Raw genomic sequence first — 23,101 nt, forward strand, 5'->3', positions numbered from 1 at the left:
AGTTATCTTCAAAAACAATAAACAAAACACATGTAGTACCGTATGTATAGACATACACATATTTATACTCCCACTGCTCATGTAAATCAATGTACAAGTGTTAAAATACCACAAAACTAAGTAATGAAACATGAAAATCTGATTCAATGTTAGCACAGAAGTTTAAATCACATCATTCCCCATGCCACTGGACACGTCAATGAGTGTTTGGCGGACACTCTTCATATGAATCCATTTATATATAAAAATTAGTACAATCATTAAAATAATAACTCTTAAAAGAGGGGTGCATGAATTGTGGTTATTGTGCACAGCACATCCTCTAAATGAGATCTACCTACTTATTAACTCTTTAAGTGCTGGAACCAAATTTTGAAGGCCTTTGCAAACAGTTTGGTTCAAGATGAGATGCCACAGAACGTGGCGTCTCATCAGGATCCAAACTGTTTGCTATTCTGATAGTATTCTTTGAAAAAAAAAAGAAGAAAATGCTAATTTTAGAAATTCAGCAGAAGACAATTTAGCTGACGAAAAATTTCCCAGCATGCAAAGGGTTAAGATTTAAGTTGATACCTCTTTAGTTTTCAAAAAAATGCTCTAAACAAAAATAAACAAACGCCATTACTCTAAAACTAGGGGTCAGCGTTTATGGTTCTTGAGCACTTCACATTCTCGTGAAGAGATCTACAAACCTATTCAGTTTCAAGTCGATAGTAAGTAATTTAGATTTGCTCTGGACAAAACTTTAGTACAAAATTTAATAAAGGGAAGCAACTCTAAAAACAGGAGAGCAAAAGTTATGCCTCTAAGGCCCTACACACCCCCTCAATGAGATCTACCTACCTATTAAGTTTCAAGATGATATCTCTTTAAGTTTTTTAGATATGTTCTGAATAAATTGTTTACAAAATTTGTTAATGGACAATACTTCAAGGGCCGTAACTCCTGCGGCTTGGTGGTTACTGAACTTGGCCAGAAGCCACAATTTTATACTTACAAACATTTTCAAAAAAGTTTGGTGACAATGCCATGAAAACTGGTTAAATTATAGAAAGGAACCCAAAACGTGCTTAATAACACAGTGACTGACAGTACACAGACTATATGACCTGGGCCATTAAAGGTCAATATGTAAGACTGTTCCATAGAATATAACACAGAGCAAGCACAATAAAAACTGTGAAATAAATTATATGTTATTTAGAGAATGTTACATAGTTGTGATGAGCAAACTTCACTTAATTAATGAATGGAATGTGTTTTTAATGAATGATTGATGTTCAACTTTTTCAAATCCTAACTTCTTGGTATTTTCATAATTAAAATTGTTCCTGTAGCTTTTAACAAACATTTAAAACATAACGAGAAATGATTGTATAGAGATTAATATTCAACTTCATAATAAGGTTTAAAACATCCCTTCCATGTTATTCCACTGTAACCTTTACTGACTACTAAACAAACACTTAAAAACAGCATCAGGACTTAACAAACAGCACATATTTTACCTTTTTTGGATAAGTAAATGCCAGAATGTGAGGATTCTAAGAACAATTACATTTATGTACAGAATCATTAGAGAATGTTGTACTTTTAAACAACACTTTAGTTTTAAAAAGGCAAAATCTATGATATTCATATGGCAAGTGGACTTCACTATTAATTACAATTAAACATTTATTTTAAGATAACAGATATGTAACAAAGACTAGCATGAATGCAAGTAAAATAATACATGGGTTAATGCATGATTTAGCTGATTAAAAACACTCAAAGTTGATCTATCCTATCATGCATGATAACAAAAATTACTGAAACAATGGTGTTTTCCAGTTAATGTTGTTTTATGGGAATGGGGCTAATTAAAAATTTGGGGTTTTAAGTGTAAACTGATAATTCATACATATGCATAATTAAGGTTTATTGCATGCAGTTAAGATGTTGTGGTCAAACCAATTTTAATTATTATTGCAGAATACAAATGTAACTTCCTTGATTAGAAATATCAGGTCTTTTTCTGTATGTTCCAATAACAACACAAATAATGCCACATTAAAGTAATAATGATGATGATGATTATTATGTTTTTGAACACTTGAGCCCTGTTTGGCTAACATAGAGAAAGACCTGAAAGATGAGTTGATATTCCAGAGCAAGCATACAAACTTGACCAATTATTGAGGCCTAAGTGAGAATCTGACTTACCCCTGCACTTATAAACCCACTGGGTTCCTGGTCAGTACTAAAGATTGAGTTTTCAGAGTTCCTGCTGGCAGTTTTAACAAAACTAGGAATGGACTGGTATTGAAAGGATTGCGAATTCTGAACACTCTGATCTATAGCACTGACAGGAAGGTTGTGGGTTTTAAGAGGATAAACGAAATCCTCAAGTTCGAATGGAAGTTTGTTTTTTGGAAGAGATTTCTGCAAATGTATATTATTTCAGCTAAATTGTTGCATATTCATGAAATGAAGATGAGCGATCTATCTTGGATAAATTACATGTATACATTCAAGACTTGATAAACAGAGGGAACATCAGCATAAGTGTGGAATTTTGTAGAAAAGATTTCCTCCAGTAACCAATTGCATATACTGTTTTGGAGAAAATGTCATGCCTATGTGCTTACTCAATTTAACAGGCAATTTTAATTCTTGTTTTTCAGTAACAGGAATTTTTTTCTAAAGCAGAACACATATACAAAAGGGAAAAAACTTGATCTTGAACTTAAACGTTTTTTATTGCCACGATTAAATAAATATGTACCTTAGCCCAACTGACATCCGCAATAGACTTCCCGTCGGCCAACGCTACAGCCTGCCTTGCAAATGACACATTCTTGAGTCCAAGCTCCAGTATGTCACGAGCCTGGAGCAGCTGACTGCGGGGATTCACGTTGAGAAGCGAGGAAGACAGCATGGAGGCTCGGGAGATCCCCTCCTGCGTGCCGCCAAGGTCAGACATTGACGTGTCCTTGAATGGAGACCGGCCATCTGCTGGAACAGGAAGTGAACAACAAAACTTAATAGTCACCTGGAAAGCTGAAAGAGTGAAAAACCTATCAAGCGGTAAGTTTGTGCTTCCAATGTGATGCGCAACTTATGTGGTGTAATTTGGTATACGGACATTTGCCTCTTCGGACATCTGCCCCATCATGATATCAGGACTAAACGGATATCTGCCCCTTAAGATTAAAGATAATGATAAAAAAAAAATGTTTATTATCAATGCAATAGAGGGGCAAATGTCCGAAGGGGCAAACGTCCACCTTGAAAAATTGAGTGAAGGGGCAAATGTCCACCTTGACAAATTGAGTGAAGGGGCAAATGTCCACCTTGACAAATTGAGTGAAGGGGCAAATGTCCACCTTGAGAATTTGAGTGAAGGGGCAGATGTCCGTTTAGTCCTGATTTCATGAAGGGGCAGATGTCCGTTTAGTCCTGATTTCATGAAGGGGCAGATGTCCGAAGGGGCAAATGTCCTACATTTGTGTAATTTTGTGCATTGTCTACTAAATAGCAAAAAAGAACAACTGCGGCTAAAAAATACACTAATTGAAAATTACACAATCTTTTATTGAAGTGAGGCAGTTGGCAGATATAGAGTAACGAGGCAAGTTGCTTTCAGTGCGATTTTTCTTTTTACATTCCTGTAACAAAAAAGAAATGCAAAATATAGGTTGTCATAACAATGACAAAGAATGTCTATTGACGCCATATGTTGTAATACGTAGGATGAAGATACCAAAAAAAAGCTGTTCGGCTTTGATAAAATAATGTACACTTTTTGACATATTTGATGTTGAACATCTGTAGTAGTTATATAGCATACCCAAACTTAATGCTTATATTTTATGAATTAAAACAAGAAGTGTAACCATGTCAAGACACTAGATTTTCACATTTTGACAAATGATTTAGTTGACTTACACAATTATTACAAGCAAAATCTCCATACTGTAAACATATAGAAATTCGTCGGTATAAAATTTCGTGGTTTAATAAAAACACACCTTATTCATTGACGCATAATTTAGTGGATTTCAAATAAAAAAAAAACAAGTAATTTGTTGAAACGTAATTTCGTGGATGTCAAATTTTCGGGGAAGACTCACCGTGATAATAATTAAATTTTTATTAAAACAGCCACAGTTATAAAGAAGCATAATCTGCTTATCTGTGTTGGTCGCAAGACATGAGGTTAATGTGCACTGAAGCATGAAAGTGTTGCCGATAATTGTCGATAAGAGCGATAAAGAGTCACACTTGTGGGTCCCCGCTTGTTGATTGCCTTCAATGTTGTTTTGACAATATTTGCAATTCTCAGCGCATTCCACCACCTAGTAGTAACAATTGAGTAATAAGGTCCCCAAAATACACGTGTGAAAACCGTTATGTCTCTTTTAATTTTAATTGGCACTAAATTACATATGTGATAAATCTGCAAACTGTTAATTTGACAAGATATAGTGTAATGTGACCTACTGAAGTGAAGTAACTATAACAAAAAACAAATATCTCAGATAACAGACAATGAAAGAATATGTCGGAAATGACATTCGAAAATGATTAAAAATGTATAAATAATCGTTGGTACTTAAATTCGTGGTTCAGCGGACCAACAAAATCCAAGAAAATTCGTACCACACGAAATTTAATGATTTACAGTATAAGCTAAACAAAATATAATCCCAATACCTCATCCAATCTCTATTTTTAGCCTTGACCCAACTGGCCCCAAATGCAGTCCCATGATAAGTCTGCTTGTAAGTAAGTAACAAACAAAATTACAGCACAAAACCTCATCCAATGTCTATTTTTAGCACCAATGCCCTTGATCCAACTGGCCCCATATGCAGTCCCTTGATAAGTCTGCTTGTAAGTAAGTAACAAACAAAATTACAGAACAACACCTCCAGTTGAGTTGAGATGAAACTTTCTAATTTTAGTTACAGTGAACTTGAACCCCACTAGCCACAAATACAATCGCTTGCTTTTACAGTCTGTAACCTACCAATAAACAAAATTTCAACACAATATCGTCATTCTGTTGAAAGATATTAAGAACAAACTTTAAATCTATTTTTTCAAAAAGTGACCTTGACCCAACAAGCCCAAATTTCAATCTAAAGATCAACATGTCAGCTAGAGATACGAGTTTTTGCATGCAAACATTAACCTGAAATTTCTAAGTACAAAAAGTACACTAAGGGGCATTGTTCTGTTGAATTGAAGGTCAGTGCTATTGGCCATAGTCAGTTGCCGGGCATGATGCTTCCAAAGACATTTGTAAAGTTTAAATTGAATATCTGTGTTATGTATGGAGATATGTGCTTGTGCATGCAAACCTTAACCCTTTGCATGCTAGGAAATTTGTCGTCTGCTAAAATGTCTTCTGCTGAATTTCTAAAATTAGCATTTTTTTCGGGTTTTTCAAAGAATACTATCAGAATAGCAAACAGTTTGGATCCTGATGAGACACCACGTTCTGTGGTGTCTCATCTGGATCCAAACTGTTTGCAAAGGCCTTCAAAATTCGGTTCCAGCACTGAAAGGGTTAACCTGAAGTGTATCTTGCATGCAAACCTTAAACTAGCATTTTTAAAGAACAAAAGAGGGAAATTCCGATAAAGGCAGATAATAATTATTTACAGTTGTCAGTCACTGTTTACAAAGACCCTGAACACTTTACATTGTATGTCATGTTTTATATCAATATCTATGGTAGATTTTATAGAGATATGGAGTTGTTGCAGCCAAACGTTTCATGAAAGTACAAAAAGGGGCTTAATTCTGCTAAATTTCAGGTCATATTTATGGAATTTGGTCAGTGACCTTAAACAATTACCCCAAACAAATATATTTATTAGAAGTGAGTGCCTGCAGATATATAGTTGTTGTATGTTAAGATTCATTACATGATAACGGACATCCTGATGCCTTCCACCACACCAAAAAATCAGTGAGTAGTATAGCATGGAATACCCTTTGAATAGAGGAGATAAAAAACCTTGCCGTGGACCCAAATAGTACACTACAGTTTTAGAAAAAAGATTTTAAAAGTAATTGTTATATGAAAGTCTATATGACTCACAGGAAGTGGTAAGTCTTAACCCTTGGGGCTTTATTCGAAAAATAAAACTTGTAGAGGACTGCAAAAGGAGGTTGCATACAAAATATTACATCACTGGAACTTGTTATTTCAGAAGAATCTTTTTAAAAGTTATTTTGCTTTGCTTGTTTGACCTCCAGGGGTTTGGCTTACACAAGTTTCAGACTTGCAATTATATTTTAAATTGTCACTTGGAAAGTAATACATGCATTATGTTCTGAATTTCTTTGAACAATAAAATTGTATGAATATATTAATGAAATTAAGCACCTGCAGTGCATTTAAGTGAAAGTAGCTGAGAAAAACAGTAACCTGGTGCTCAAGGGCAGCAACATTGTGACATACATGAAGCAGCTAAAATAACTTAGATTTTTCATTTTGTTTCTTGTAAACATGTATAGTTTGTACAGGGTTCGTGTATTGTTACTGTATATATATTGTATTTATTACTTTGAATGAATTTTGTGAAGGTTGTACAATGTATTATACTTTTCAACTTTTAAAGTAGTGCCTGTTCTGTTATGTAAGAGCCTGAATTTTGATAATGGACCTAGACGCTTTGTCAGCATGTATTAAACAATACTAGTTTGATTTGAATAATTCTGATGATATTTTTTTATGAATTGTGAACAAAATAATACATCTTAGAAACTAAGGCATTATGTTGAGTTTTTTTTGTTTTAATCTTACCTTAAATTATGATTTATATAAGCTGTGAGTAATTTATTCATCTTATACATGAATATTTTTTTAGACCAGGAATTTCTTTTTCCTTTTCAGTGACCATGGTATAAGCTGGACAATTTTTCATGTGATACCAGCCATCCATGGATTATTAAACATGGAAAAACCCTGGAACATTTTCCAGGGTTTTCCAGCCAGCATGGAAAAATACCGTCCGAATACTCCATGTAATCTGGAAAAAAATGGAAAATGTTCCAGGGTTTTTCCATGGTTTTCAAGATTACATGGAGTATTAGGACTGTATTTATTCCATGCTTGCTGGAAAACCCTGGAAAATGTTTCACGGTTTTTCAATGCAGGCTGGAAATTGTTCCATGGTAATAATTCCAGGGAACCTGGAAAACCATGAAAACTATTCCAGGCTATTTCCACATACCATGGACAATTTTCCACCTTTTTTTTTTAAATATTGACGCTGGAAAATGCTGGAAACTTTATCCGAATACTCCAGCCTCATATTTTCCATGGATTTCCATGGAAAACCCTGGACAAAGTACGCCCGTGAATCATTCACATTGAATCCTTTTTTGTTTTGAATCATCTTAAACTTTCCAAAAGAACAACAACATACATCACATAAGTTGCTTACAAGAAAACTTAAAAAACAACAACTTGGTATGGCAGGATGAAAACTTTAAATCGCATATGTAAAATCTTAATTGTAAATACAGTTAATTGTTAAAGATCTGCTAACAGAACAGATCATATGATAATAATGTTAAGTAAACATGTACATTCAAGTATGGAAAACACGGTTCTTAGAAAATGGTATAAATACCAAGAAGGCAATAAGTTAGAGTAACACAATTAAAAATAATTATTTTTTACGTATCAAAAATATTAACAAACCTAACTTTTATATGGTATCAGCAATTACCAATAAGAAGTGTTCGTCCTTTCAAAATAAGTAAGAAACCACCAGAATAAAAAGGTAATGTACAGGCACAATTAAGAACTATTGGTTATTTTTCTAGTACTTCAATTCTATTCAGCAATTAAAGAATCTCTTCATTGAAGTACTGCAGCAAGGAAATGAAGCTAGACATCTAGAACAATCTAGAACAATAGCTCACTTACATGGAGCTTGAAGCCCTTATAAATTTAAGCACAACATAAAGAGTAGTAAATCAACCATTAATGGTTGAATTGTTATGAATAAGGAAATGACTAACATAGAGGTGTCGAAGGACATTGGCAATTTAGTCAAATTTTCTGGATAACAACATTAGGTGTTATCTAAACCAATTGGAAATCTAAACTATACTTTTGACGCAATAATGACAAAGAATGCCTCAAGTCACCGGACATGGGCCAATAAGTAAAAGTGTCTGGACAATTACATGAGGTGTTTTAATAAATGCATGATCCAGTGTGTTTTGTATCCATACCAATTAGAAAGAATTTTAAATTTAAGTGCACTACCACAATTAAAGAAATTGTAAATTGGAAGGGATTTTTCATTTGCACTTATTAAGTGACACTTTGTCTTTTATACCTATCAGGCTCAAATTAATAAATACATGAAGATTCTGTCAGTTAACTAGGGACACAATTAAGCTACATTTATAACATTCAGACACACTAAACATTGATTTTTTACAAGAGTTTTAATGAAGAACACAATTGTGTCTGAGAAGAATTATTTTGGTTTACATTAAGTACATATATGTCAAAAAAGGCTGATTTTAGTTTGATATTAAAATGTGTTTGCATCTATGCCACAAACAATTTCAGACTACAGATATATTTTAAACAAAGTACAGTGTGGACCTCAAAACAAAAGACATCGCTATAGCAAGATCTCCTTACTGCAAAACCTTGGCAAAACTAAAATATTGTGAGGAAAATAACAGAAAACTACATAAAAGAGCATCAAGAACAACTATATGCCCAAACCAAATGAATAATAAACAAGTAAACATCATTCTGACTTCAAGGCACTTCAACTATGGCCATGTCAAATACCTTGCAATTTTTTTCCACAAAAGCAACATAAAATTTTATAAAAGAAAACAAGTAATGCCCAAAACACTCAACATAATAAACATCAACCTTGCACCAGGGCACTTCTGCTAAAGCTAAATTGCCACCTACAATACCTCTAGAGCCTGATCGAGGCGTTACTGGGGTGTCTTTCCTCTCAACATTGTCTTTGTCTGGTGATGGTGTTCTCCTCCAGTCAAACAGTTTATGACCTTGGTTTGTTAGTAGGATGACAATGACATGAGTTGTTAATATATGGACCCCAATCTGGGATTCAACAGGGTTCAATGCATGGTCATAAAGTGTCATTCCAGATTAGCCTGTGAAGCCCACACAGGTCTATCAGGGACGACACTTTCAGCTTTCATGGTTCATTTAAAGGAAGTATCTTCTTAGCATACTTCATAGGCTAATCTGGGATGACACCTTACAGACATGCATTAGTCCCCATTTTCCTAGGCTGAGGCTCATATGGAGTGGTAAGCAAGTGATGTAATAAGCAGAGATTTGAGATGGGAATAAGGACATGGCTGTAATCACCTGAATTCATTTCATTAATAAATTACAATCCATTGTAAATTAACATGTGTTTCGGTGGGAAGAAATCATGCCCGGTTTGATGTCAAGAATCTTGAACACAAATATTGTCATAGGTAAATAAAAATAAAACAAGATGATTTACAATTGATGATAACAATGCGTAATAAGATTAATGGATGTGGTGGCCAAACATAGCAACACTTTGTTATTAGTTATAATACCTTTTATCAATAGTTGTGGAGAAGAATGCAATTCATATTTATTAACCATGCATATTTTAATTTGATATAAATATTGTAACATCAATTGATTTATTTTTTTGTGATTTTAATAAAAACAAGGGACAAAATTGTCACAAAACCAGGTTTTCACTGTGAAAAAAAATCTGATAAAGGGAGAAAACTCAAACTGAACTTTTGAAATGAACAAACAAAATTAACCCCCTTTGTAAGTTTGTTTTAAAAAAAATCTATTTTTAGTTGTGGCGACCTTGACATTGGAGATATTGACATGATTCTTTCGTGCAACACACCGTCCCATGATAGTGAACAAATGTGCCAAATGATTTTAAAATCTCACAATGATGACATAGTTATGGCCAGGACAAGCTCATTTATGGCCATTTTTGACCTTTGAACTCAAAGTATGACCTTGACCTTGGAGATATCGACGTAATTATTTCGCGCGACACACCGTCCAATGATGGTGAACAAATGTGCCAAATGATTTTAAAATCTGACAATGAACGACATAGTAATGGCCCGGACAAGCTTGTTCAGCCAGCCCGCCAGCCCGCCAGCCAGCCAGCCCGCCAGCCAGCCAACCAGCCAGCCAGCCAGCCCGCATTCGCCAATGTAATAACCAGTTTTTTTCTTCGGAAAACCTGGTTAAAAACCTGGTTAAATATATGAATCTGCACATACTACTTAGTAGCATTACTGGTACAAATGTACATGAACTATTAATGTAAAAGGTATAAATCTGTTAACATCAGGAGATCATTGCTAGACATGTAAGATGTCACAAGCTTTAGCCACACAATGTATTAGCCAAACATTGTAAGCCGTTGGAAACATAAACAATCAGCTTTATTTTAATGTAATGTTGCATCATACAAAATCCAAAATATGAAAAGGATTTTTATTTAAATACAATATGTACCAACAATTATAATAATATGGATATTTTTTAAACATTTTAAAAAATACAGAATAAAATTCCACATTTTTTCATAATTTCCAACTGCAACAAAAGGATATGAATAAAAAGCCATTTTTTAGGGTAACACACACACACATATCATTTGACATGAAGCATGTAACAATGGCAACCAGCAGACAGCTTCTACTGCAAACGTACCTTCAATCTGGTCAAGATGTGCGCTGCTCTCAAGCACAAGTCCGAGCCTCAGGACGACCTCAGCCGTGAGGGCTGGGTCAACGCTACTGATCCCACACCAGCACAACAGCTGATGAACCACGTCCAGTATGTACACCCACTGTAACAAGCAGCCCTCAGAGGTCATACAGAGGTCATACACATGGTATATGTTAATATGGGCTTTGTTCTGGAAAATGGGGCTTAATGCATGTGCATAGTGTCATTCCATGCCAATAAGAACTTTCATAAAAGCGGCAAGTAATGTCCCTGAACCTTGGACTACACTTTATGCATATCAGGGTTCGACATTAACTTTTTTTTTCATCAAGACCTTCTGACCAGCTTCTTTTAAAATGTACTAGCCCGAATCTGATGTCTACTAGACCATAAATGACATAGGGTAGCAAATGAACACAATTGTGTCCTGTAACTGTTTAATCAGGATTTATCAGTAAATAATCAGGGAACACCAGAAAGTTATTTTGATGCATAGAGTTCACAAGCTTTTTATTTCATTAAACCTTGTGATTTAATATTTGATCCAATGTGACCAGTTTTGATCTCTATGGTGATTAATTTAGACAAATGTTGTGACCTATCAGATATCAGAATACATAATCCAATAATTTACCTGTTTATCCACCAAGACTTGCAGCTTACCTTTGTGGGGTTTTCCATTTTGCTGAGGTATTTAGGGTTATCAACGGACCCGGTCTGATACCTCTGGAAGACTGCCTTGCACTTGTTCCACATGTACAGTGCTGCATCCACTATCACGTCAACCTCAATACTTTCTGGCTGAAAGCAGACAATTAGTAAAAAAATATTTTAAATTATATTTTCTGTTTATGAGACTTAAAAAAGGACTTTAAAACAATTTCAGTATTTTTTTCTGCGCTATATTTTATTACTTCCTGGGTAAAACCCAAAATTACCATAACTCTATTCCTTTTACTGTTGTAAATAAAGTAATAACCAAATACAATTATTTGTTTAACAACTTTTTTTTCAAATAATTGAAATGTTGAATAAAACTTCAAATACTCAAATTCCACTTATGCATGGTCAAACTTGCATTTTATGCCACATGACTAAGAAATCCAAAAGAATATAATTGTTCATTAAGTGTAAATTTACCGTGAATGGTCCGGTGACAACAGACATGAGGGTGTCAGCCAGGATTATCAGCTCATCATTGAGATTCACAGACCTCACAGACTGGGCTGCAAATGTTCTATAGACAGTACATACATGTTCATTTTACACAAATGAGCCTCATTCTGGGAAGCTTCACAGGCTGTGCACAGGCTAATCAGGGACAACACTTCCGATTTTAAGGAATTTTTTGTACAACGGAATCCTCTTCTTACCAAAAATCCAGTTAAGGTTGGAAAGTATTGTCTGCACACGCTAATCTGGTACAACACTATACACACTTGCATTAAGCCCAATTTTCACAGAGAAATACTCAAATAATTTAAAGTACATCTTAATGTCAAGCTATGTGTACTCCAGGAGCTGATATTAATAAGCCATCATAATGATAAGTAAGTTACACATCATAAATCAATCATAACGATTTCTTTGAACCCAAAATGTTACAGTGTGAGAATCTCTATATGCTAACGAGTTCAAGTTAACCAACTAGATTATTGAAACATATATGCCCCTGTCTTCTTGCCAAGTCATCATAATTAGCAAATGTTCCGAGTTTTTAGATATTGCATGCTTCCGTAACCCTTTAAGAATTGATCTCCATATCAATAGGATTCATCCCTAACTAACGACAAACACAAAATAATTTCTATGATCTTTACTTTTTATAGTGTTGAACTAGAAAATATATCAGTATCTTTCTTTGCTTCCAACCAGCCAATCAATATTGATGATAGTGGGGGAAAGAGTTCTCTAGGTATAAAAAAGAAATAAAATGCATGTTCCAAGCCCTCTATGATGTTGACCATTGACCTGATGATATTGGGGGGAAAAGTTCTCTATGTATAAAGAAGAAATGAAATGCATGTTCTAAGCCTCTATGATGTTGACCTTTGACCCGGTGACCTTTAAACTATTACACATGTTCCTTGCCTCCCAAGTACCAGGAAACCAACTAAGTATGTGGAAAGGTTCCTTGATCCTATACAATTCCTTAACAAAGACAGTCAATGCCTTATGCAATCCCTTACCTATGACATACAGTGTCCTATGTAAAACCTTTACCTATGATAAATAGTGCCCTATGCAATCCCTTATCTATGATTAAAAGAGCCATATAAAAACCCTTACCTATACAATCCCTAAGCTATAATAGACAGTGCCCTATGCAAATCCTTACCTATCACAAATAAGGCCCTATGCAATCATTAACAAATCCCTTACAAATCAAAAATAGTGCCTTAGGGGTAACCCTTACAAGCAACTACTTTAGGTTGCTCATAATATGGTCCAGTTTTTCCTGGACCCCATTCCAACCCTTACCAGCAACTGAGGGGGCCATGTCATGGTCCAGGGGTTCCTCGTCGCCCTGGGAGACCGTGCGGCGGTGCTTCTTGCTGCTCATCACCTTCTCCATGGCTGCCAAGATCTGTAGGCACTTCTCATCCCACTGGTGTGTGTCATCGTTGATTATCTGAGCATATTGTATCAAATATGAGCCTCACTCTGGGGAAACTGGGATTCATTAATGTGCACATTCACTTTCTCCCTTAATAGGATGTTCGTTTGAAAGAGACTATCTTTAAACAAAAAATCCATAAAAGTGGAAAATATTGTCCAAAATAAACAGTAAAAAACTTATATTGCAATAAATGTTCATATATTGCCATATATGGCAAGACATTTTGCCCTATATTCCATGGCTGTTTGAACACCATCTGGAGACCAATATTAAATAAATTTTCATTACTTTTATTTCTGTAGGCAACAAACATGTGTCCGTGTACTGTCTCCAGGGTCTTAATATCATATTTCAACAAGCAAATTAATGGAACATGTTTGTAGTTGTAAAATACATGACAATTTGTACATAATTAATGTTCGAATTTGGCAACAATTAATTAACACATCATTGATTAAATATATTTATACTAGCAACACAACCTTTGTCCATTTATCATATTAATGCTATGTTTGTGATAAAATCACACAGTAAAAAAAGTATTGATTACAATAGCCGTTATAACTATTAAACTGACTACAAAACGTACATTATTGTAACAAATAGTGGCAGCTTAAAGCCTTTCTTGCACAGAAGCAATGTTAAAATGGCCATATGCAACAAGCATAAAAGCAGAACAACCTGCAAGTAACTCGCAGTCTGTTCGGGTTTTATGCTATAAGCTGCTTATCAGAACTAAAGGGTTCAAAATGAAGCATTAAAAACTTGAATCAAGTCAGAAAGGTATTACATTTATTTATTTTTTAAGGGACTAAAAACGCTTCAACGTGAGCATCTGAGTGGTAAAAGGTTCAGAAATGGCAATAGACCCATACCCTGAGGTAGGTGAGCAAGGTGTCATTGAGGCTCTCAAACACATCCCACTGCTCAAAACTGAAGGCAAACTTCACCAGCTTGATGGCTGCCTCCACAGTGGCGCCATCTTCACCTGGGGGCAAGGCAGCAGAAGGGTTAGTCTTGATAATATGAGTCTCCTTCTTGGAAAGATGGGGTTAATGCACGTGCATAAAGTGTCGCAGATTAGCCTGTGAAGTATACACAGGTTCCGTCGGCACATCACTTTCCGCTTTTATGCAATTTTTGGTTTTAGGAGGTTTCTTCTTAACAAAAGTCCAGTTCAGGCAAAAAGTGTTGTCCCTGATTAGCCTGTGTTGACTGCACAGGCTGATCTGAGACGACACTTAACGCATATGCATTATGCCCATTTTTTGCAGAACAAGGCTCATATGGATTTCATTATCATGTCCATTCAGACTAAAGTGTGTTTACCACTAATGAATTCTGTGTGGTATGCTAAATGGCTTAGCATGATGATTGTCACTGAATTCAAAAACAGACCAATTCATACTAAAGCCACTACACAAAAACATGTATGTCTTCAATAAACTTACATTTAAAATGACAAATCATGTACAAAACTCCAGGCCTACCTTTAGCAGCCATCTCCATGAGTGATCTTCCCTGAACAACACCCGCCAGAGCAGGAACTCCCACGGGGCTCGTGGCCTTGGGAAGGGAGCCTCTGTGACCCCCTCCACCTGGAGACAGAAAAACAAGGAGCCTTCAGACTTGAGAAAAGTTTGTATGTATCTTATTTTATGGAACCCTCTTCCCATGCTGATATAGAAATTAAAGTAATGCTGTCAGACTTGCTATCAAAATAATACAATCTTTGATGCAAAATTATATATATATAATGTATATAGAATAAACAGACAAAAAATACAAGTATACGAATATTGATATTAGATTATCAAATTCACTTCGCATAAATAACTAGGCCAAGTTGCACACAAAAATGGCATCTAAAAAAGGTTACAGCTATTAAGCAGTTATTTTAATAAAATACACAGTCAACTGTTTCTGTTAATTTGTTAATAGTTAAGAAAACAGGCCATTAGCTATATTGGCTATACAAGTTTTGACCCACTGGACTCAGAGTTTTGAATACCTGCCAATATTTCCTGTGCAGCGAGGAACAGTTCAGCATACACGTCGAGTATCTCCACCTCAGAGTCCGGGGCAGGTGGACTCGTGACAAGGATACGACGGTTGGTGTCGTTAAGCGCCTCAAGGATACAGAGCAGCTGGGTGGCGCTTCCTTCGAACATGTCCTGGAGAAGCTTCTCACTGGGGGTGCGTGGCCACTGGAGCTACACAGACAGAAACAATTCTTACCAATAGGGCTATTTTGTACCTCTTAGGGACTTTTTGTCTCATTTTGGGATTAAATGGCTTGAAATTTGGCTATGTTTAATTAGGATGGTTGATCTTTCAAAACAGAATTAAACAAGGGCTGTTTGTAAAACGTGCATGCCCCCCATATGGGCTGTCAGTTGTAGTGGCAGCCATTGTGTGAATATTTTTTTTCTCACTGTGACCTTGACCTTTGACCTAGTGACCTGAAAATCAAAAGGGGTGATCTGCCAGTCATGATCAATGTACCTATGAAGTTTCATGATCCTATGCCTAATTATTCTTGCGTTATCATCAGGAAACCATTTAACTGTTTCGAGTCACTGTGACCTTGACCTTTGACCTAGTGACCTGAAAATGAATAGAGGTCATCTGCCAGTCATTATCAATAAACCTATGAAGTTTCATGATCCTAGGTGTAAGCATTCTTGAGTTATCATCCGGAAACCATTTTACCATTTCGAGTCACTGTGCCCTTGACCTTTGACCTAGTGACCTGAAAATCAATAGGGTCATCTGCCAGTCATGATCAATGTTCCTATGAAGTTTCATGATCCTAGGCGTAAGCATTCTTGAGTTATCATTCGGAAACCATTTTACTACATCGGGTCACCGTAACCTTGACCTTTGACCTAGTGACCTGAAAATCAATATGGGTCATCTGCGAGTCATGATCAATGTACCTATGAAGTTTCATGATCCTAGGCATAAGTGTTCTTGAGTTATCATCCGGAAACCATTTTACTATTTTGGGTCACCATGACCTTGACCTTTGACCTAGTGACCTGAAAATCAATAGGGGTCATCTGCGAGTCATGATCAATGTACCTATGAAGTTTCATGATCCTAGGCATAAGCGTTCTTGATTTATCATCTGGAAACCATTTAACTATTTCGGGTCACCATAACCTTGACCTTTGACCTAGTGACCTGAAAATCAATAGGGGTCATCTGCGAGTCCGAGTCATGATCAATGTACCTATGAAGTTTTACGATCCTAGGCATAAGCGTTCTTGAGTTATCATCCGGAAACCATTTTACTATTTCGGGTCACCGTGACCTTGACCTTTGACCTTGTGACCTCAAAATCAATAGGGGTCATCTGGGAGTCATGATCAATGTACCTATGAAGTTACAAGATCCTAGGCATAAGCGTTCTTGATTTATCATCCGGAAACCATTTTACTATTTTGGGTCACCGTGACCTTGACCTTTGACCTAGTGACCTGAAAATCAATAGGGGTCATCTGCAAGTCATGATCAATGTACCTATGATGTTTCATGATCCTAAGCATAAGCGTTCTTGAGTTATCATCTGGAAACCATTTTACTATTTCCGGTCACCGTGACCTTGACCTTTGACCTAGTGACCTCAAAATCAATAGGGTGGATGGACGGACGGACATACGGACAGACCAACATGTGCAAAACAATATACCCCCTCTTCTTTGAAGGGGAGCATTATTATGAGTATTGAGGGAAACTGAATGACTTTCCAATTTGTCAAAGAAACTTTTGAGCAAGTAAAATTCAGTTTGATACATTTATTTTTTTGTTACAATGATGAATCACAGGCGTGTTCATTTCCAATGGCAGGGCATTTGTCCAAGTTTGTGTTCACTAAAGATTTAATTTCTCATTTAGCAATAATTAAGCAAATACCAATATTGTTTTTGGAATTGTATTATTAATATATAAATTTTTGAAATACTTAGTATGCATTTAGAATTATAGGAGGCTAATAGGTAAATAATCGATGTATTTCTTTACATAAATAATGTTGCGGTCTTAAACAATTCTATTCATAATGTTAATTTATACTGAAAATAACAAAATTTCAAATAATCCTTTGATACACAAAATAATATGATTAGTTAATATAAAGTTAGTAAATCGTGTACTGAATTGCTCTTACACTCAGTGCATCTTTCAAATTAGCCCTTGTCTTTGGCCTGAGTAGTCCTTTGGGTCTTCTCCTTGTCTCGTAGACAGATCGTCGAAACACCATAATGGCCATCTAAAACATACAGTGAAATAAATCAATTAAAACTTTATACATATATTATTTAAAAAAATTGGTTATTTGACAAAAACATCTGCAACATTTTTACAGTATCAATTTATATTACTTTGACACCAAAATAATTTGTCAGGTACTAATTTTGGTATATTTGTGTAGGTTCTCTCAGCATGGAAATCAATGTCCAATAAATGTTCAAGTTTGAGGTATTTTATCACACATTATGAAAAAATCAATGAGTTTAAGATCAAACAAGAGCAACGCATAACGGGTGCCACGCTTGGCTACGGGTGCAGTTTTGAACAAGAAACCGTCGGAGACGGGTGATGCTCCCAAAAGTTTCCTTTTGTCACAATATTGCACTATATATTCAGATAAAAGGAAACGTCTTGAGGGCACATTATTTGGGGGGACAATAACTCTGTGAAAAATCATCCGTCCAGAACTCGCTGATAATAAGCACATCTCCTCTTGGTAGTAAAGCTTCCTATAAAGTTGCATTGAATTCCGGTCATTAGTTGCTGAGAAATAGCCCTGACAAGAATTGCACTATATGTACAGTTAATGGAAAATTTCAAAAATTTCAAAGGGCCATAACTCTGAGAAAAATCATCCGACCAGAACCCGCTGATAATATGCACATCTTCTCTTGGTAGTGAAGCTTCCCATAAAGTTTCATTGAATTCCAGTCATTAGTTGCTAAGAAATAGCCCAGACAAAAATTGTGCACGGACCGACACACGGAGAGACAGACGAAGAGGCGACTATATGCTCTTTTTTTTTTAGAGGTCACAGTGACCTTGGCCTATGACCTAGTGACCCCAAAATGGTGTGGCGTGTAGAACTCATCAAGTTGAATCTACATATGAAGTTTCAATGTTGTAGGTGGAAGCACTTTGATTTTAGAGCCAATGTAAAGGTTTTAGCACGACGCGGACGGCGGACGTCAGACGACGAGCTGGCTATGACAATACCTCGGGTTTTCTCGGAAAACGCCGAGCTAATCAAATAAGAGCTTTTATAAATCCATTAAATTTAATGTCAATAAAAATTAATGAATCTATGTTCTTTGAGATATCATTCACAATAGCATAAAGTCATGCATGCAAATAAAGCAACACATGAATAATGTGCTTTCTACTCAATTGCATACAAATAACAAGAGATGTGTATGTAAAAAACACAATGCCCCCTAGTGCGCCGCTTTTTAGCCATATATTTGACCTTTGACCTTGAAGGATGACCTTGACCTTTCACTACTCAAAATGCGCAGCTCCATGAGAAGTAAGTAAGAGATTGAATGGAGAAATGAAAATTATTTTATATTTTTGATCTTTGACCTTGAAGGATGACCTTGAAATTGACCTTTCACCACTCAAAATGTTCAACTCCAGGAGATACAAATGCATGCAAAATATCAAGTTGCTATCTCCAATATTTAAAAAGTTATGGCCAATGTTAAAGTTTTCGGACAGACAAAATATTTGACATTTGACCTTGAAGGATGACCTTCACCTTTACCTTTCACCACTCAAAATGTTCAGCTCCAGGAGATACACATGCATGCCAAATATCAAGCTGCTATCTTCAATAGTGAAAAAGTTATGGCCAATGTTAAAGTTTTCGGACAGACGGACAGATGCCATATATTAGACATTTGACCTTGAAGGATGACCTTGACCTCCACCTTTCACCACTCAAAATGTGCAACTCCATGAGATGCACATGCATGCCAACTATCAAGTTGCTATGTTAATTATTGAAAAAGTTATGACCATTTAAGTTTTCAGACGGACGGACAGACTGACATACTGACTGACTGACGGACGGACAGTTCAACTGCTATATGCCACCCTACCGGGGGCATACAAAAATGGTAACAATGATATTCATACAAGATAGATACATGAGCTTTACACAGCAGATAATTGATAAGAATAACTAAATTAGGATGTTACATTTTGGCAAAAGTTAATGATTTGAAAGTGATGTTGCAACATATTTTGCGCATCGACAACATGGTACAGTATGATATTCAGTACAGCAGAAGTGGTCAAAGCTGTTAAATTCCAATACTTGGCATGGATGGCACATTGCTATATGCTTTAAGGAATATTTGAGCCTTTTCTGGAAAAACTGGACTTATTGCATGTGCTTTAAGTGGCGTCCCAGATTAGCCTGTGCAGTCATCCTATAGTGCATTTTTACTTTAGATGAGACTTTCTGTAAACAAAAAATCCATAAAAGCAATAAATGTTGTCTCTGATTAGCCTGTGCACACTGTACAGGCTAATCTAGAACGACACTTTCCGCACGTGCATTGAGTCAAGGTTTCATAGAATGAGACTCTGATAAACGAAACTTGCCTTGATGGTGGCCTGCCTGAATGCAGCCTCCCTCTCAGGCGTGTCCTTGGCACTGCTCATGGCTTCCAGCTGACTCAGCTCCTGTATCTTGGAAAGACCTCGACGGGCAAAACTCTATGGCAAATAAAATAACATAGCAACATTTGAACAAGAGATGTGTTTGTCAGAAACACAATGCCCCCTATTGCTCCGCTTTGAAGCCATATATTTGACCTTTGACCTTGAAGGATGACCATGACCTTGACCTTTCACCACTCAAAATGTGCAGCTCCATGAGATACACATGCATGTCAAATAGCAAGTTGCTATCTTCAATAATGCAAAAGTTATTGCAAAACTTTAACCAAGGTTAAAGTTTTGGGACGCACACAATGAATGAATGACAGACAGACCGGCCAAAAACAATATACCCCCGCTCTTTCGATCCGGAGGCATAATTATACATTTAAATAAAACATTATTTTAACAATTGTATTATTTTCACAATTTTATTCGTGATCTGGACAACCCTAACTGCTGAGATAGCAACAGAAAGGATAACCAAGCAGTGGGCTATCAATACAGATATATTCATTACAAACATGACAAATCCCTCACCTCTGCCTGTTCGCTGGCCTTGCAGTCAAAGTAGCACTGACATACTGCAGTGTAGAGGGTGGATCGCCAGGAGAGGTAACGGACAGTTAAAAGAGGCACGGAGGTCTCCATACACATGCATGCCCACAGAAGGTACTCCAAAACCTTCGCAGAGTGGCCCAAGAACATTAGGTACCGCGCTATTGTGTAGATATGCAAGGTACCATTGTAGACAAGCCAGCAAAGTCTCTCAATGGGAAGAATGACCTGGGTGACAAGCCTCAGGAAGGCCAAAATCTTCACGCAGTTCTCAACATTCTGTGCATTCTGAAGCTTTGGGTCTGACACCTTTACCACATGGTACATGCTGATGCTTTTGCCCATCAGAGCTCGGAACTGAAATATAATCGAGTCATTTTCTTGACTTTTCAATATGGAAATGTTTATTGTTCACAGCATCTTTGGTATATTGATTTTTTGAGAAGGTTCAAACTAACCTCCTCATATGTAAAGAAATACGACTTAATATATTCAAATGAAATACAATAATAAACTTACAGTTAAGGCGGCACCGTCTTCTTTAAAACCTTTTGGGAAGAATGTTTCTTTGAATATTTCTACATCGTCAATGTCCACAACATTGGTATCTCCAAAATGCATCAGGTATCTGTCATAGCATTGCCACAGAGCTAGATAGTACTCCTAAAATGAAGAGTTATCATGGCTTGATAAGTATCTATACTTATAATAACCTTATATACCGTATTGCTCTGGATCAATTTTACTAAGCTACCTACACAATGCTTAGATGCAATAATTAATAAACATAATTGCTGTTAAAAATTATGATTGAAGTGAAGTACAAGCAATGCTGCAGTTATGTGGATGCAATTAATTAATTAACATCATTGCTGTAAAAAAAAAATAATATTGATGTGAATTACAAGCAATGCTGAAGTTATGTACAGATGAGTTTCTTGTTAACTAACTTATTAAAAATGAGATCATGGTCTTCACTGAGCAATTAACAAACATAGTCAGGCAAAAAATGTCTCGATATTATATAGACTTTCTGTGTGATAACTAACATGTTTTCTTTGTTAAATGCTGTTTTGAAGGGATCTTTTCACAGATTTTGGCATGTATTGAAGTTTGTCATGAACTTCTTTAATTTTGATAAATGTAAACATTGGAACTAAATAGTACCAGTAAAGAATATAAAAAAAAATAAGAAAGAAAAAAATAATCCGAAACTTGGAGTAAAAGTCTAGCACTTCAAACACTCTGCCATCTGTGCGCATACAGTGAGTGGTGTATTTTATATAAGCAATCCTCTTAATGTTCATCATTTTGCGTTTGTAACACTTTATCATTTTCAGGTTTTTAATTGTCAAAGATGCATATAATGGCTATTTTAGAGCATGGTAAATGTTCAGCATTACTGTAAGCTCACAAATACCATAACTACCCAAAAGTTAAAAAATCTGAAACAATTTTTTTCAATTATTTCAATCTAACAAAAAGTGAAAAGGTCCCTTTAAACTATGATGCCAAAGTATACCTTTGATGACATGAGGAAATCTCCTACTTCCAACAGTTTCTCTTGGTAGTAAGACCTTGGCAATCTTGGTTCATACTTGTTCCAAAGCTCAAACAATGTATCAGCTCTGAAATATAACAGAATGCAAAATTTTATGACATAAAAACCCCACAAAACTCATTGATACAAAAAATACAATATTATTCTATCTCTATAATGTATACATACCTGACGTATATTTTAAGTGCATGCAAAAAAATATTTGTTTAACAACCAATAAAACCCAATTAAGTGTTTTCCCCAGAAGGGCAAAGAGGCATGGCGCAGTACATTCAAAAAGGGCATTTTCATGCGCAGTTTAGGCAAAAAAGGGTAAACGTTCCGTGAAAACAAGGTTTTCTAGGAGAAACCTTAATTGTATCAGTGGCAGTTGTGGGAAAAACATAAAATATAAACAACAAGCACACTTAAGTGTAATTGATGTATTTAACTAACTTTAATTAATATCAATACGTTTCGTCTGCTAAATGTAACAAGTCATGTGACATTTTTAGATTTTGTTCATGCTTGTGTTTATTAAGGTCACATACATCAACTGTTAACTGTATTTTGACCAAAAAGGTTGTTTCAATATGTTAACAACCTTTTTGGTAAACATAATGTTGTTACCAAAAATTCTAAATTTACATAAGCGAACACATTTCTTTCTTTTTTTTTAAAGATGTGTAACAGACATTTTGTAAAATTTTCAGGAGACGCAAAAACTTAAAATAATTTAAAATTTTCAGTATTACAATTTTCTGAATATATAATATAATGCTTGAAAAAAAAACACAAAACAAAACTTCAGATTGAGTTGCCTTTTTTAAAACAATAAATAATTAAGAAAGGAGCATTCTCCATAATTTCAACACTGACTTTTTTAATGCAAAAAATAATGTTAGTGCTCTTAATGTATATCAGAAGA

The 23,101-nt window shown here is 35.6% G+C and overlaps 1 protein-coding gene across 15 annotated transcripts in view; it reads right to left on the bottom strand.

Annotated features, from left to right (window-relative positions):
• The window catches only part of LOC127879487 (cilia- and flagella-associated protein 54-like), a 107,110-nt gene that overhangs the window by 81,530 nt on the left and 2,479 nt on the right, over positions 1–23,101 (bottom strand). For 12 of the 15 annotated variants that reach the window (XM_052426458.1, XM_052426449.1, XM_052426356.1 and 9 more), the window contains exons 2-15: positions 22,156–22,261; positions 21,153–21,296; positions 20,616–20,990; positions 20,019–20,132; positions 17,548–17,649; positions 15,388–15,589; positions 14,867–14,974; positions 14,252–14,364; positions 13,238–13,388; positions 11,897–11,982; positions 11,420–11,557; positions 10,739–10,877; positions 8,956–9,051; positions 2,768–2,997 (exon numbers count right to left, since the gene is read on the bottom strand). In XM_052426458.1, coding sequence (XP_052282418.1) covers positions 2,768–2,997; positions 8,956–9,051; positions 10,739–10,877; positions 11,420–11,557; positions 11,897–11,982; positions 13,238–13,388; positions 14,252–14,364; positions 14,867–14,974; positions 15,388–15,589; positions 17,548–17,649; positions 20,019–20,132; positions 20,616–20,990; positions 21,153–21,296; positions 22,156–22,261 — 2,104 coding nt within the window. The remainder of the gene's footprint in view (positions 1–2,767; positions 2,998–8,955; positions 9,052–10,738; positions 10,878–11,419; positions 11,558–11,896; positions 11,983–13,237; positions 13,389–14,251; positions 14,365–14,866; positions 14,975–15,387; positions 15,590–17,547; positions 17,650–20,018; positions 20,133–20,615; positions 20,991–21,152; positions 21,297–22,155; positions 22,262–23,101) is intronic. The other 3 variants (XM_052426348.1, XM_052426422.1, XM_052426418.1) reach the window with 3 other exon arrangements.

Source organism: Dreissena polymorpha, chromosome 1, assembly GCF_020536995.1.
Source record: "Dreissena polymorpha isolate Duluth1 chromosome 1, UMN_Dpol_1.0, whole genome shotgun sequence".
NCBI classification, from domain to species: Eukaryota; Metazoa; Mollusca; class Bivalvia; order Myida; family Dreissenidae; genus Dreissena; species Dreissena polymorpha.